Here is a 17,550-nt window from a genome sequence, read left to right as displayed (position 1 = left end):
TTTATTACAGTGATGAATACCAATGGCACAATTAAGAGACTGCCGTTCTAAATTACGGTGTGTTTAGCCTAACAATCCATATTTGCTACTGAATAAATGTGATTACTATAGCCTCCTAAAGATGAATGGGCCTCTATTGGCAGCTGCACCTGTCCCTGGTGAGGACTGGGCAGGAATGACTCTCATCATATTCCTTCATGGGATCCTTCTGGCTGACCATTGTAATGGCATGTCACCTCCCTTCACAGTGCCCTCTCCTACACCAGAACACCTACACTGCTGGTGATGGGTGTTGTAGATAGTGCCTGACAAGTAAGTTCCGAGTTCCACACCAAATCCCACTTTTCCTGGTAAATGAAAACAGCACATGAGGTGAGGCACATTGGCTCTTTTTCCCAGCACTTAGGGAGGTCAAGGCAGGAGGATCGCTTGAGGCCAGGAGTAACAGAGCCTGGGCCGGGCGTGGTGGCTCACGTCTGTAATCCCAGCACTTTGGGAGGCCAAGGCGGGTGGATCATCTGAGGTCAAGGGTTCAAGACTAGCCTGGCTAATGTGGCAAAACCCCGTCTCTACTAAAAATACATAAATTAGCCAGGTGTGGTGATGAGTGTCTGTAGTCCCAGCTACTTGGGAGGCTGAGGCAGGAGAATCACTTGAACGTGGGAGGTGGAGGTTGCAGTGAACCAAGATGGCGCCATTGTACTCCTGGTACAGCCTGAGTGACAGAGTGAGGCCCTGTCTCAAAAAGAAAAAACAAAACAAAACAAAACAAACAAAACAGAGCCTGGTTTCCTTTTCAGCAGAATGAGGATAATAATCTCTACTTTTTAGAGTTGTAATAATTACATTATAAGTGTATGTACATTCCTCTGACACATAGCAGATACTCAGAAAAGGTTAGTTGACTTTGAATCTATCAAACATATGGATACAGCAAGCCCTATTCCTCGAGGAAGGGGCAAGAGCCTCCACTTCTCCATGGCAACACTGTGTTATTGCTTTCCTCCTCATCCTTATTAGAAGTACCTGCTTTGGGGCCCATAAATATCAGTGGGCAGCATTTTTGCTTCTTCCCTGACTTTGCTGCAGGCTCTTAGCTTCCAAGTCTTCCATGTTTAATGCCAAAACAGGGTCACCTGCATTTAAGTGAATGACAAAGCACCAGAAGGCAGACAACTTGGCTTCTTTCCTTGTTTTATGCCCCCAAAGCATGGGCAGGCAAGGTCCGAGTTGTCTCTGTTTGCCCTCCGTACCCACCCTCCCCGACACACTTCTGGGCCTCTCCTGGGAGGCTCTACAGAGGACAATTCAATTCAGCTCATAAAGGTGGGGTAGGGCAACCAACTCATCTTGCTTTTCCCGGGAATTTCTGTTTTTCACATTAAAAGGCCAGCAGCATCCCAGGACAGATGGTCACCTGAGGTGGGGGGCACCACGGGCATGTGGATCTGAACGGCTTCTTTTGGGGGGCTTTGCCTACTGGGTGTGAAGCAGGCCTCGTGAGTCAGTGCCTGACCCTCTGGGTTTCCACTGGCTTCTGTCTTGACTTCAGAGACTCCTCCCTAAGGACCAGCACCAGGGTCACCGCCTCTGGTCTTGCTAGGCCTTGTAAATAACAACCCAGCCCGAGGGAGCAGCCCTTCTCGGCGTGCCCTTTCCTCATGGCAGATTGGCCGTTAGACGTGAGCTGCAGTACTTAACAACCCCCATTTTCCCCTCACTTTCCCAGGTTGCTCATAACAGAACCATGAGGAGAGGGAGTTCCTGGGGCCCCAAACTGAAGCCTGGTCTCCCCTGCTGGTAACTAATGAGAGTCTCCAAGGGCTGAGGCCTGCATTTGTTACTGTGTTGACTCTTTTGTGAGCTATTTATCCTTTGGTAACATATGCCCTCATATAACTATATAACTATATATATATATATATATTTTTTTTTTAAAGGTGTAGTCTCACTCTGTCTCCCAGGCTGGAGTGCAGTGGCGCGATCTCAGCTCACTACAACATCCGCCTCCCAGGTTCCAGCAATTCTTCTGCCTCAGCCTCCCAAGTAGCTGGGACTACAGGCACGTGCCACCACACCTGGCTAATTTTTTGTATTTTTAGTAGAGAAAGGGTTTCATCATGTTAGCCGGACTGGTCTCGATCGCCTGACCTCATGATCCGCCTGCTTCGGCCTCCCAAAGTGCTGGGATTGTAAGTATGAGCCACCGCACCTGGCCTATACCCTCATATTTAACATCAAATAGTTACTCAGCACCCACGCTAGCTGCCCAGCATGGCACCATGGGCATATTCCCCTGCCCTTGAGGAGTCCCTTGTCTTTGTTCCTATGTCCTCTTCAGGGTTCTGTGACACCCATCCTAGGCACTTTATTTCTCACATACTTGCTCTGGCTGGGCGCCATGGCTCAGGACTGTAACCCCAACACTTTGGGAGGCCAAGGCAGGAGGATTGCTTGAGTCCAGGAGTTCAACACCAGCCTGGGCAACATAGGGAGACCCTGTCTATACAAAAAATAAAAAATTAGCTGTGCATGGTGGCACATGTCTGTAGTCCCAGCTACTCAGGAAGCTGAGTTGGAAGGATTGCTTGAGCCTAAGAGGAGCTGCAGTGAGCCATGATTGCACCACTGCACTCCAGCGTGGGTGACAGAGTGAGACCCTGTCTCAAAAAACAAAACAAGGCCAGGTGCAGTGGCTCACGCCTGTAATCCCAACACTTTGGGAGGCTGAGGCAGGCAGATCACTTGAGGTCAGGAGTTCAAGACCACGCTGGCCAACATAGTGAAACCCCATCTCTACTAAAAACACACACACACACACACACACAAAATAGCTGCATGTAGTGGCACGTGCCTGTAGTCCCAGCTACTCGGGAGGCTGAGGTAGAAGAATTGCTTGAAGCCGGGAGGCGGAGGTTGCAGCGAGTGGAGATCCAGTCACTGCACTCCAGCCTGGGTGACAGAGCAAGACTCCATCTCAAAAAACAAAACAAAATAAACACACACACATATACTTGCTCTAAGTGTTCTTTCTTGTCTGATCAGGCTGGTCTCTTAGCAATGGCTCTTAAGATTTGCAGGCGGCTCTATCTCTTCAGAGAGCCTATGCAGACCTTATCCTGTTTGATTGGCAGACTCTCTACAGCCCGTTTTTCGGGTTACAGGTAGAGGCCTGCAAAGGCGGAATGACTTGTCCAAAGATCTAGAGTTCATGAAGAGCCAGGCTGGAACTGAGCCCTCTAAAGGCATCTGCTGTTCTTGCCTGCCCAGTGTCAGTTCCCCTTCTCATGGTGGCAGCCTGACTTTGCTGTGGGAACTACCGCAATACCCTCTCTGTTGTTTGAAATTTGTGGGCTCATGATTGGGCCTGAATAATGAGAGCACCCATTCTCCTTAACTGTCACAATTAGCTCAAGGATGGGCCAGTAACCCAGCCAGGCCAATGAGCCTCAATCCCAAGGCTTTTGCAGGAACTGATGGAGGGGAAATTGTTCTCTGCCCACTGGGGTTGCTCAGCTGGGATGATATACACCCAGTCATTTTTGCCACCATGGAGGGAAAGCCTGCCTGAGAATACAGTCAACCCAGAGGGAAGAGATCCAAGACTCTAATAGACACTGCCCTGGCAGCATGATTTGAGCTTTGCACATTTCACTCAGCCATGCCAGAAGATAATTTATCCCTGCACTTCATGGTTTCACACCTCCTCTTTTTGTATTAACTCAATGTGAGTTGGGTTCCTGCATCTTGAAGCCAAAAAGTCATTACTAACACAACCACAGCCTCTTTCTCTGTGATCAGTGTCTCTCTTTCTCCCAACATGCCACATGCATTCCCATCATTAACATCTTCACTCCAGCTGATCTCCCCTGGCCTGTCCCACCATCCCTCCACCCCAGGCCAAGTCTTCTTCCCCTCTGTCCAGCCTTCCTTAGCTTCCGCGTCCTTCACTGCTCTGACCCCTTCTCAATTTCTGTACATGCTGGCACCACACAATTTCACACTTAATGCCACAGTTGTTGGCTCTTGTTTCCATATGTTGCTCTTGTCTCTTCAATTAAATTTTAAGTTCTTCAAAATCAGAGATTGTGTCCCACCCTTCCACAGATCCTGAAGCAATGCTGGGAAATAGTAACTAAATTTGTGTTGAGCACATACCGTAGGCCAGTCACAGCCCTAAGACCATTACATGCACTAATCATTAAATCCTCACAACAAACCTGTAAGGTAACTATGATCATTACCCCTATTTTACAGATGAGGAAAGCAAGGCATAAAAAGGTTAAGGAACTTCCTCAATTGGCTAGGAAGGGGTAGAATTAGGATTTTAACTCAGGCATTCTGGGCTCCAGAGCCCAGACTTAATTACTACACTACACAGCTTCTTAATGCATCTTTGATAAATATCAATTGATTCAACATACAGAATTGCAGAGTTACACCAAACCTAAAGCAGTAGGTGGTAACCTCTAGGGAGTCACTCTGATCATCTGAAAGGTTTCGTACCCTTCTAGAAAGTGCATGTTTACACACACACACACACACCACATGCACACCACACGCACCCCTGACAGAAAGAAGAGTGGTAACCAGAAGCCCTGATTCTGGGGCTGCTTTGCTATCTTCACCCTAAACTTCAGTCCTTTGTTATGATTAGGTATTGGGAAGAGTATGAGAAAGATGTTGTCTCCACTCTCCAAAAGTTTGACCTCAGAGTAAGGCTAGAAGCTGACATGAGCAGCAAAGAAATTGGTTTTCAATGCCTCCTGCCTCCTTATTCTGTAGCATTCATGGGGCAGTGAGCATTCACCACGTCTGCCCGCCCAGCATCCACTTCCCTCACTCTCATGACAGTGCTTTGATTTCCCTTTGGGGGACCACCACTCCCCCATTGCATGCAACAATATTGGACAGTCAACCAACTGTCCACCCTCCTCCGGCCAAGGAGTAAGTACATGACCCACATGAGCCAGCTGGACTCTGCCCTGGGAATTTGAGCAATACAAGGAGGAAATTCAGCTGGAGGCAATTCAAAGACTTAGAGCATGAGTGCCCATCTGCCACACCAAACCCCTGAGCTCCTTTGCTTTCTTTCCTGTCCAAAACCTGATTCTTGAGCTTTCCCCTCAGTTCCACATGCTACCTGAGGTGGCTTTATAAATGCCAACCTGGGGAGGCTAAATTACATTTCCCAGAATTCGCTTTCCTGTATGTTTCCAGTTAGGGTGGGCCATGTAGAAGCTCCTGGTGTGAGATTTGCAGGGTGGAAGTGAAGCAGCAGCAGTTTTTGTAGCTTGCACACATTGTCACTTTCCGCTGGCTCACCGCGTCAGCAGGAGGCAGGGGCTGGGCCTGTAGCTGCTCTACCCTTCCCATGATACTCCTTCAGCTTTCCCGACTTCTGAGCCAGACAGGTCTGCTTAGCACTGTGATGAAGTATCCTGACTTCCGCAGAAGACCCATGCCACCCAAATCAGAGGCATGGTTTCCGTCCCTCCTCATGGTCTCCAGCAGGTGGTTTCCAGCTTTTTCTTGTTCACCCCCACCTTACACCCATCTCCCTGGCCCAGCTGCCTGCCCTGCGGACTGCAAGCTTCAGCATCAGACCTGAGGGCAAGAGCCTTAAGAGACTGTGTCAGCAGCTCCCATGGGTAGGTAAGATCAAATCCTGGTAAGAAATCTCTAGTGCTGCTTCCTGTTATGGCTGCTTCCTGGAAGGCAGTGTCACGTGGAACCTCTAAATTGCAGCATTCGGAGCTCCAGGAAGGGAAAATTTCAAGTTAAATAGAATTCTATATACCATGTCTTTGGAACCTTCAGCCCTCAAGATTCCAACACCATGACCTCAGTTTCAACACCTTTGTCCTTAGTCCTCATGTCATGCCTTTGATGCTGCCTGTTGTCGAAGCAGTAGAAGCCTGCGATGCAATCACTCTCTTGTTAGGTGTGGTTCTCACCATTACAGGCATTTGTGCTTGCTTGAAGGTATATGCAGAAAAGAGATAGGGCAGATGTGACTTTGAAGGGCTTACTGAATCAAACCTCACCCTGAAAACCTTTGTGCTATTGAGGCTAAACCTGAGCTTTGGTATCTGACAGTTTCCAAGAATCAGTAAATAAGGGAGTTTTACATTCTTCATGGTTTCCATGAAATGGGAGCAAACAGATACATACATAAACACTAAAAAAAGTTTTCTTTACAACAAATAATGCGCTGAAAAATGCAGCCTATAATTTGTATTTGCTGTTTAGAAAGGAAGTCAAAGAGGTAAGATGGCTGAAATTGACACAAGTAATATTTCAGTTTTAGAATTCTCAAAGCATGTGAAATAGGAAGAAGGAAGTTCTTGCCTAGAATCTTAGGAAACCATCACTGTTCAGTTATAATCACTGCCTCCTGAATCACTGAGGAGTCTTTTCTCCATATTTTTATTAGATTTTTGTTTTGTTGTCTTTCAAGGTAATATTGTATTTAGATATCAGATAGCCAAAAATGGAAACTTTTATCTCTGGGGGAAAAATGTTTAGAAAAATGTATTCAGTGTATCTAATATTGAAGTGAAATGCAGAAAAGATTTAATATTAAAAAAACACTATAGACTGGGCACCGGTGGCTCATGCCTGTAATCCCAGCACTTTGGGAGGCCGAAGAGGGCAGATCACCTGAGGTCAGGAGTTCAAGACCAGCCTGGCCAACATGGTGAAACCCCGTCTCTACTAAAAATACAAAAATTACCTGGGCATGGTGACGCGTGCCTGTAATCCCAGCTACTCAGGAGGCTGAGGCAGGAGAATTGCTTGAACTGGGACCCAGACCCGGGAGGAGGAGGTTGCAGTGAGCTAAGATTGTGCCACTGCACCACTCCAGCTTGTGCTACAGAGCAAGACTCTGTCTCGAAATAAATAAATAAATAAATAAATAAATAAATAAATAAATAAATAAATAAAAATAAAAAACAGAAAAAACAATATAGACATTGACATAGAAAAGAGATTTAATGTTAAGAAACAACTTTATATTAACTGAGTACATCCTCCTGATGAGAAGTACTATAGTAAATATAAACCCATTATGTTATTAAAAAAAAAAAAAGAAAGAAAGAGTCCGGGTGCGGTGGCTCACATCTGTAATCCCAGCACTTTGGGAGGCTGAGCTGGGCAGATCACTTGAGGTCAGGAGTTCAAGACCAGCCTGGCCAACATGATGAAACCCTGTCTCTACTAAAAATACAAAAATTAGCCAGGGGTGCTGGCACGTGCCTGTAATCACAGCTACTTGGGAGGCTGAGGCAGGAGAATTGCCTGAACCTGGGAGGCAGAGGTTGCAGTGAGCCAAGATGGTGCCATTGCATTCCAGCCTGGGCAAAGAAGGGAGACTATCTAAAAAAAAAAAAAAAAGAAAGAAAAAAGAAAGAAAGAAATCCCTAGTGCTTTGCTTCTCTAATTGATCTCTGTCTAATTTACTACCCTAAATCTTCCTAAGAGTCCTCTTTCATATAAGTTATTCAGAGTCTATTTCTGTTGCTTGCAGCCAAAAAATTCCAAACTGTAGTCACTGCATAACATATAAGAAAATATTTGCAAATTATAAAGCACCACATACACACATGTCCAATTACATTTGTTAGTATAGACTATGCTGGAAAGATGAAGTCTTGGATCAGACAGATTCAAAACCGAATTCTGCCAGGTAATATTTGCATGTCTTTGGACAAAGTTACTTACTTTCACTGAGCCTGTTTCCCCTCTGTAAAATTTTTTAGAAGTTAGTAGCTAGTAGTTAGGATTAGGTCTCTGCTGTGGTTTAGATATGGTTGGTTTGTCACCACTAAAGCTCATGTTGCAATTTGAGCCCCAATGTGGTGCTCTTGGGGCATGGGGTCTAGTGGGAAGTGTTTGGGTGATAGCGGTGGATCCCTCATAAATGGCTTGGTGCTGTTCTCCCAGTAGTGAGCTCTGTCTCTTGTGAGACTGAATTAGTTCTCGTGGGGATGGATTCATTCCCCTGAGAGTGGGTTGTTATAAAGTCAGAAGCCCTTCGGCTTTCCCTCTCTTCTCACATGTCTGCTTCCGCTCTGACCTTCTCCACCATCTTGTGAGGCAGCATGAGTGAGGGCCCTCACCAGAAGCCAGGGCTGTGCCCTCGAACTTCTCAGCCTGCAGCACTGTGAGCTAAATAAACGTCTTTCTTTTATAAATTACCCAGCCTCAGGTATTCTTTTATAGCATCACAAAATGTACGAAGACATTCATTCATGAATACAAGGGAAAGCCCTAACCTCTTATTGGCTTAAACAAGAAACAAGTATTTTTGTCTATTGTCAAAGTCATCAAGGTAAACAGCCTAGGGCAGGTATGGTGGCTCCCAAATCACCAGGGCCAGACTCCTTATGCTTTTGTTTTTACCCCCTCTGGACGACAGGCCCATCCTCATGCTCCACAGTGTCCACACCTTGCTGATAGGGAGACTGGGAGATACAGTCTTTATTATGTGCTGTGATTAAAACGGGCTCCTGTTGTTGAGGTGGGAGGGGAGAGTGGGCATGGGGAGGCAACCTGCTGCTCTGCTGCCGTGGAGACGGTAACAGGCTGTGGCGAGAGTGTATGGAAATCCCTTCCCCCTCCTCCCCTTTCAGGCTCCTGTGCTCTTTCCCTGTTCTCCCTAGCACCCTTCCCAATGCCAACATTCACTGTGACAACAGTTTGTAATAGGACTTTCATCCTTAAGTCCAAGTAGCAAAATGGATGAAAAAAGTGCTCTGACAACCTCCACTTATATATAAAAATGGTGAGGTTAAGAGTTTATTATCACGCCTGTAATCCCAGCACTTTGGGAGGCCAAGGCGTGTGGATCACCTGAGGTTAGGAGTTCAAGACCAGCCTGGCCAACATGGTGAAACCCCATCTCTACTAAAAATACAAAAATTAGCCAGACATGGTGGCTCACGCCTGTAATCTCAGCTACTTGGGAGGCTGAGGCAGGAGAATCGCTTGAACCTGGGTGGTGGAGGTTGCAGTGAGCCGAGATCATGCCACTGCACTCCAGCCTGGGCAACAGAGTGACTCCATCTCAAAACAACAACAACAACAACAACAAACAATAGTATTTACCCCAGAGTTCTGTGGTGGGGATTTAAAAATACAACATGTGAGAAACAATATAGTAAGCACTCCACAAATATTAGCAGCTATTATTATTATTATTATTGTCAACATTATCATCTTTATAAATGTGATCCTGATCAAGACTCTAGAGACAGGCCACTGGTTTCCCTCCAAGTTTACTCTTCATTCACTGTCTTTCTTTCTTTCTTTCTTTTTGGAGATGGAGTCTCACTCTGTCACCCAGGCTGGAGTGCAGTGGCGTGATCTCGGCTCACTGCAACCTCTGCCTCCCAGGTTCAAGCGATTCTCCTGCCTCAGCCTCCTGAGTAGCTGGGACTACAGGTGCCTGCCACCACATGCAACTAATTTTTTGTATTTTTATAGAGATGGGGTTTCACCATGTTGGCCAGGCTGGTCTCAAACTTCTGGCCTCAATTGATCCACCTGCCTTGGCCTCCCAAAGTGATGGGATTACAGGTGTGAGCCACCTCGCCTGGCATATGCTGCTTTCTTTAGCTTCCATAGCCTCAACAGTGAGGAAGAGAATAAGGCTTCTGACATTCTTCCTAGGAAGCTTTATGGAACAGATTGGAAAATTCATAACAAGCCCTAAGTGGCCCATAGAGGATTAGTGGGGACTGTGGCCGTCAGGACTCCCCCTAGCTGAGGCTTCTGTGTCTTCTGTGTCTGCTTTCTTAGGGCCCTTTAGCCTGTGAGCTCTTAGGAATGCAGGAAGACCCTCTCTTTCCCCCTGGGTGGTAACCAAAATTTGCCCTGGTCCATCATTCCTGAGACCTAGTTCAGTCTGTGTGCGGCCAAGTCAGCGCTCAATAGGGTTCCAAACCTGTTGGCTGCAAGCACAGACTCCCTCTGAGTGTGAATGTTATCTCTCACCAGATAAGGGATGTGCTCAGCCCAGAGCAAACACTTGTTTATCTACAGGGTGGTGAGAGCCAAAACTCTGCTTCTGTTTCTCCCTGGTGGTTTATTTGCTTACCCTTATCACCTCTGAGCAGTGGTGTTGTTTGCATAGAGTTCTCGGTTTCTGGCATGTTAAATTTAGAAGTACCCCGGGCTTCTCGGAGGGATCAGAGTGTTGAGCAACTCCTCAGGGAGGTGCAGGAGAATAGCACTGGATGAGGGGTCAGGAGATGAGGGCCTGGGCCTGTCTTCAAATGCAGAAATTGAGTGCAGAGGTCTCGAAGGCCTCTTCTGGCACTGACATTCTGACTGGCCATGAAAGCCTTGGGTGTCATAAAGAAGAAAAGTTGAAGACTTAAAAGGAGGAAGTGTGAGTGTCTTCAGCCTCCGGTGTGAGGGAGAACTGTGAGTCTCTTTTGACCACAGTTTATTTTGTGTTGCTTCTTTTAGCTGCATGGTCCATACGCCAAAGGTGGGCAGGTGGAGGGCTGCTACTCACTAACTTGGTAGTGCAGAAATGGCTTTTAAAAACAGTGGCTATATGGCTGCGCACGGTGGTTCATGCCTGTAATCCCAGCACTTTGGGAGGCCGAGGCAGGCGGATCACTTGAGGTCAGGAGTTCGAGACCAGCCTGATCAACATGGAGAAACCCCGTCTCTACTAAAAATACAAACATTAGCCGGGCGTGGTGGCGGGCGCCTGTAATCTCAGCTACTTGGGAGGCTGAGTCAGGAGAATCGCTTGAACCCAGGAGGCGGAGGTTGCAGTGAGTTGAGATCATGCCATTGCACTCCAGCCTGGGCAACAAGAGCAAAACCCTGTCTCAAACAAAACAAAACAAAACAAAACAAAACAGTGGATCTGGTGCAAAGAAGATGGAGAGAAATTCTAGAACTCCTGCAGGAAGTTAAGTGATGGTATAAAGAAGTCCTTACTCTGAGAAATGCTTCATTAAAATCAGAATTTACAGAATAAACGGTTGGTAGGAGATAGAGGCATGTACTATTTACTTTACAAAATAATTTCTCACTTTATAAAAAGCCAAACATTTTCTCTTGGAAGTTAGCCTTGTGATGCTACCAGTAAGACTGAATCTATAATAAAGCTAATGATCCAACTTTTGGTTAAAAACCCCATTCTGTAAAAACAAGCATAGGCATGGTATGCAGTGTTGTTATATACAAAGTGGGTTTTCTTCATAAACACAATCATATTTTTGGAAGACATTTCTGTAAGATAATGTCTTTCTCAAGGTCCAGTTTGGCTTGCGTGCCTCCTGGGAATTAAACAGGATAGATTTTTCCAGCTGCATTTGAAAGACAAATTCCGTTTTCTTGTGTTGAAAGGTCTGCAATGCCCAAATCTCCCACAAGGGGGCAGCGCACCACTGGGTCTTCAGTTAAAAGGACGGCCTGGGATTCGGAACGTGCGGCTGAGGGGCCTCCTTCCCAGGGGAAGAAAATCCACTGAAAGTCGTGAAGAGGCGGACCTTATGTACCACGACATAATTGAATTTCATATCTCACGAACCCTGCGTATTTGCCAGAAACTTTCGGGCTGTTCTCATTCAGAAAAGGATGAAATCATTTTGTGTGTTGGATAGTCCTTAGACATTCCCAGAAAAAAAATTATTTTTCATGTATATATGCAAAGTGTATCCAGCTAAATCACAAGCAAAAGTGATTTTAAGCAGGTACCAAGACACGCCGGATCATAAAGACACTGTTCTCCCTTCAAGCTCCCTTGGTGAGTTTATGGACACGCATGAGGTAAGCTGCGCCGTTCATGTTCTACTGCGCGTGACTTTGTACTGCCCCTGAGTGGAAAAGGTATTTGGGATTCGAAAGAAGTTATTATCAAGTACAAACAAATTCCCAAGAAAAGAAATGTAGTATGAAGATCAATTTGAGTGTGTAGGGGGAGTTTTCCTTTCCTGTTTTTGTACTGGGCTGGGCTTGCATTGGTGCACATAAAGGATAATAAAAGTAACTTAAAAAACCAAGGGAGGCCGGGCGCGGTGGCTCACGCCTGTAATCCCAGCACTTTGGGAGGCCGAGGCGGGCGGATCACGAGGTCAGGAGATCGAGACCAAGGTGAAACCCCGTCTCTACTAAAAATACAAAAAGTTAGCCGGGCGTAGTGGCGGGCGCCTGTAGTCCCAGCTACTCGGGAGGCTGAGGCAGGAGAATGGCGTGAACCCGGGAGGCGGAGCTTGCAGTGAGCCGAGATCGCGCCACTGCAGTCCAGCCTGGGTGACAGAGCGAGACTCCGTCTCAAAAAAAAAAAAAAAAAAAAAAAAAAACCAAGGGATTCCATGGTGTCTGGTTTACAACAGCTGATGGAGAAGGTACAATTGCCAAAAGGGAGTATTGGGTGCCAAGACCCCGATCTGGCCTAAGGAAGCACGCATTGGTAGCGCCCTAGTTTTCACCTCATGGGAGGACGCAGCCAGGGAGGCCGTGCTTGACAGCTCTGTCAGGGCGGCAGAATCCAGTTACACCTCCCAACATCCATTTCCCTGCTTCCTCATGACCAGAACTCCCAAATGGTAGCCGGGTATAACACTGCACACAATCAGGTTTATCCTTCTTGGTCTCACTGTGATAGGTGAGACCGAGACACAGGACCAAATCATGACCAATGGATACAAGCAAAAGTGCTCTTCAAAGTGGCAAGATGTTCTTTTTCTTACTTTTCCTACTTTTCTGATGTCTGGAATGTGGATGTGATGGTTCAACTGGAACAGGCACACTGGATGATGCGTAATCTTTATTTTGGGTTTTCAGTTACCTGCAGCTGAACCTAACCCTAATCAACAACAATGCCTTCAAAAAACAGGCCAGAGGTAAGATGGACTTTTTTTTTCTGATTACTTGTTTTATCATTATTTTATCATTTTAATCACCAACCAACATTTGCTTTTATTTATTTATTTATTTTTGAGACAGGGTCTCTCATTTTGCCCAGGCTGGAGTGCAGTAACATAGTCACCACTCACTGCAGCTTCAACCTCCTTGGCTCAAGTGATCCTCCTGCCTCAGCCTCCCAAGCAGCTGGGACTATAAGCTGTGCTACCACACCCAGCTAATTTAAAAAAAAATTTTTCTGTAGAGACAGTGTCTCACTATGTTGCCCAGGCTGGTCTTGAACTCCTGGCCTCCCAAAGTGCTAGGATTACAAGCGTAAGCCACTGCGCCTGGCCCAACATTTATTAAATGTTGTATTAAGGGGCCAGGGGCAGTGGCTCATGCCTATAATCCCAGCACTTTGGGAGGCCGAGGCAGGCAGATCACTTGAGGTGAGGAGTTCGAGACCAGCCTGGCCAACATGGCGAAACCCCATCCCTACTAAAAATAAAAAAAATTAGCTGCACGTGGTGGCACATGCCTGTAATCCCAGCTACTTGGGAGGCTGAGGTGGGAGAAGTGCTTGAACCCAGGAGGTGGAGGTTGCAGTGAGCCAAGATCACGCCACTGCACTCTTCCTGGGTGACAGAGCAAGACTCAGTCTCAATTAAAATAAAAAAGTGTTGTATAAAGGGTATTGCTGAGTGATCTGGTTTTAAGTTGGCTTAGGGATAGAGTTGGATCAGAACACCATAAGCAAAGTTCAGTTGTTAAAGAATCCTTCATAAAATTCCTCCACCATGACTGTATAAATGCAGCTGTATTTGGTCACAGCCCTTTTACCTAGAATCTCCTCTTAGCTTTAAGTTAAAAACACAAAGTCAAAATCCTGTTCCTTCATTCAAGCTTCATGTCTGATGTAAAATATACAAAACCTATGGACAACTGCATTAATGGCCATGCACTGTGAGGATAATCTGCATCTGCTTTCACTGTGCTGTCCTGATTAATAACCATTTTTCTGGTTCTGGGGTTGAGGACAAGGGTTTAGCCTCTTGATCCCTACACAGTAACAAAGATTCACAGAGTTTTCATACTGCCATTTGTTCATCCTAGACCCAGTAGGGAAAATGGATGAGTGAAGAATTTCTCACCACTCCAGGCAATATGCAGGTACTTAGGGTGGAATAATAGAGGACATTGTCCTAGCAGCCCTGAGTCCTCAGCTAGTTGGACAAGGCACAGGACTTCTGTCAGCAGGTCCTGATAAGTCTGAGTGCAGCATGGGCCCAGTGCCCCCAAGCTCTCAGAGCAGCATTAAGCACCGTTTTATTGGGACTGCTGGGTATGGCCCTGAGAATGGCGCCTGGCAGTCTAGTCTCATCCAAAGCAGGGAGGTGGGGCTCCACAACACAGTGAGAGTGGCCAGACATTCAGAGATAGAGGTTTCCTCGGTAAGCGTAACCAACCCGCCTTTTAAAAAAACATAGCTAGCAGATGCCAACGCCACCGGAAGCCCTGTACTACCAGCGTGGTCAACTCCACCGTGTTCTTAGAAATTGCCATCGACAGTGAGCCCTTGGGCCGCATGTCCATCGAGCTGTTTGCAGACAAGATTCCAAAGACAGCAGAAAACTTCTGTGCTCTGAGCACTGGAGAGAAAGGATTTGGGTATAAGGGTTCCTGCTTTCACACAATTATTCCAGGGTTTATGTGTCAGGATGGTGACTTCACACGCCATAATGGCACTGGTCCATCTATGGGGAGAAATTTGATGACGAGAACTTCATCCTGAAGCATACAGGTCCTGGCATCTTGTCCATAGCAAATGCTGGACCCAACACAGATGGCTCCCAGTTTTTCATCTGCACTGCCAAGACTGAGTGGTTGGATGGCAACCATGTAGTCTATGGCAAGGTGAACGAAGGCATGAATATTGTGGAGGCCATGGAGCGCTTTGGGTCCAGGAATGGCAGGACCAGCAAGATCACCATCGCTGACTGTGGACAACTCTAATCAGTTTGACTTGTGTTTTGTCTTAACCACCAGACCATTCCTTCTGTAGCTCAGGAGAGCACCCCTCCACGCCATTTGCTCGTAGTATCCTAGAATCTTTGTACTCTCGCTGCAGTTCCATGCTTTCCTTATTCCCTTCCACGCCTAGCTGGATTGCAGAGTTAAGTTCATGATTATGAAATAAAAACTAAATAATAACAACAGCAACAAAAACATAGCTAAAAGCCAATTGCCCACATATTTTTCAAACGAGCCACAGCGCCTGATTGCAGATTGCTATGTTATAATCAGGTTGCACAACCCAGCTTCATATCCGAAGCCTGCATGTTTCACTTACTTTAGAGGACAGTCTGGTGGCCAAAGGAAAAAAGAAAAACTAATTACAAAGTAGCATTTCCCTGGAAGGTTCCAGGCCACCCCATGAGAATTATTCCAGAAATCCCTTACTAAAACACTCTATAATTTACCACCACACTTAGCAAAGTGCTGTAAGTTAAAGAATGGAAACATATTTGCAGTAAAAATTGCACAATAGCCTAGAGCTTCAGGGTTCTGAGCCGGTTTTTTTTTTTTCAGGCTTCGCTAAGGTCTGGATGCATTATTTTAAATACTGTCAACACCTGTCTCTAATTCCACTCTCACAGAAAGACTTTAAAACAATTACACAGAATCTCAGATAAATGGAGATGAACAAGGTTCTCATTTGGCAAACCTAGGCATTTTGGAACCTAAGGGTTCATCCCTCACTACATATGAATGATGCGCCATTTTGGTTTTTGCATCAGTTTGGTTTACATGGTCTAGTGCTGGAGAGCCTCATCATTTCTTGGCATACTGAAACACAAAGCCACGGATTAGGGTAGAGGAGTGTCCAATGACTCCTGGTCCAGGAGGCTACCTGTTTTTCACAGGGCATCACTCTCTAGATTCAGGAGAGTAAACGCATTTTATCTCAGTTGCCAGCAGTTGGTAGTGGCTCCTAGCAGAGTGTGATAAAGCTTGTGAGGCTCAGGGAGAATGAGTGGCATGATTGATTAGTCATGTCTGCAATAAATTAGGGGAAGGGAAGGGTGTACGTAGATGGGATAGGAGTATCTGCATTTGAAGCAATGTATTTCATCAATTCAAATGAGCACATCCTTCTGCCCATTTATGCGTCTTTGAAATTAGGATGCATCTTATAATCACTGCACCAGATTGTCTTTTCCAAAACTAGCCACAGTATTTCAAGTCTCACATGCTTTTTTTTTTTTTTTCTGTTTTTTGAGACGGGGGTCTCACTCTGTCGCACAGGTTGGAGTCCAGTGGCACAATCTCAGCTCACTGCACACTCCGCCTCCCAGGTTCAAGCAATTCTCCCACCTCAGCCTCCCAAGTAACTGGGATTACAGGGGTGTATGACCACGCCCGGATAATTTTTGTATTTTTAGTAGAGACAGGGTTTCACCATGTTGGCCAGGCTGGTCTCAAACTCCTGACCTCAGGTGATCCACCTGCCTTGGCCTCCCAAAGTGCTGGGATTACAGGCGTAAGCCACCACGCCCAGCTCACATGCTCTTTCAGAACCTAGCCAAGACCCCATCAAAAAGTAGAATTTACTTCATCTCCACAAGGAATTTTAAACATTTAGCTGGGTGTGGCAGCATACACCTGTAGTCCTAGCTATTCTGGTAGCTGAGGTGGGAAGATTCTTTAAGCCCAGGAGGTTGAGGCTGCAGTGAGCAATGATGGTGCCACTGCACTCCAGCCTGGGCAACAGAGCAACAGAGTAAGACCTTGTCTCACACACACACACACACACAGAAAAAGGAAGTAGAATGTATGTCCTCTGCCCTTGAACTTGGGATAGGAGGTTGTGATTGCCTCAACTAATAGTGTGGCAAAGTGATTGCTAAGTAAATTGTGAAGATAGGTCATTAAAAAAACAAGATAGCTTCTGCCTGGTCTTCTCTTGGGATGCTCACCCTTGGAACCTGGCCACCATGCTCAGGAACCCTATGCCATGTGGCGAGCTCAGCCCTTGCTTCTCAGATCTGGTTGAGGTCCCAGCTAACAGCCAGCACCAACTTGCAAGTAATATGAGTGAATGCCATCTTGGAAGCAGGTCCACCAGCCCTTAGTAGAGCTGCCTGCCTCATGCTATATGGAGCATAGATGAGCCTTCCTTGCTGAACCCTGCCCAAATCATAGACTCCTAAGCAAAATAAATGATAGTTAGTGTTTAAGATATGAAGGTCTGCAGTGGTTTGTTATACAGCAATAGGGAACTGAAATAATCATGGTCAGCCAGGCTGCAGTCTTGACAGTTGTCACTGCCTGCATGTATGTATACACAAAAACATGTTGAAGAAGTGTCAGTGAATTGAAAGAAAACCCTGAAGGCAATAGTGGAACATGTTTTAAAGAAATGCTACATCACAAACACTTTTATGCGCAAAGGACAATATTATAAGGAAAACCATGAACACTGATGGCTCTGAATTCAAAAAGTGATTTAGAAGAATTAAACTCTGAATATGAAGGAATCTAAGGAATAGCATACCAAATTTATTTTGTATAAATTTTTCTTTAATTTTTTTATTTCCATAAGTTTGGGGGGAACAGGTGGTATTTGGTTACATGAGTAGGTTCTTTAGTGGTGATCTGTGAGATTTTGGTGCG

At 46.0% G+C, this 17,550-nt stretch overlaps 1 protein-coding gene across 1 annotated transcript; it reads left to right on the top strand.

Moving 5' to 3' along the window:
• The first annotated feature begins 10,166 nt into the window (after positions 1-10,166).
• Positions 10,167-15,123, top strand: LOC101125151 (peptidyl-prolyl cis-trans isomerase A-like). The gene is made up of 4 exons (XM_055378899.2): positions 10,167-10,396; positions 11,374-11,796; positions 12,814-12,872; positions 14,364-15,123. The coding sequence occupies exons 2-4, from the start codon at positions 11,792-11,794 to the stop codon at positions 14,666-14,668; spliced, it is 369 nt and encodes a 122-aa protein (XP_055234874.1). The 5' UTR covers positions 10,167-10,396; positions 11,374-11,791; the 3' UTR covers positions 14,669-15,123.
• Positions 15,124-17,550: the final 2,427 nt, after the last annotated feature.

This window comes from Gorilla gorilla, chromosome 12 (assembly GCF_029281585.2).
Source record: "Gorilla gorilla gorilla isolate KB3781 chromosome 12, NHGRI_mGorGor1-v2.1_pri, whole genome shotgun sequence".
Classification (NCBI taxonomy): domain Eukaryota; kingdom Metazoa; phylum Chordata; class Mammalia; order Primates; family Hominidae; genus Gorilla; species Gorilla gorilla.
This window is presented reverse-complemented; position numbering and strand designations above follow the sequence as displayed.

Excerpts from the sequence above, each read along its gene's own strand:
- LOC101125151 (XM_055378899.2), top strand. Across the intron at positions 12,873-14,363 it reads CTTCAAAAAACAGGCCAGAG|CTAGCAGATGCCAACGCCAC; the intron begins GTAAGATGGACT and ends AAAAAAACATAG.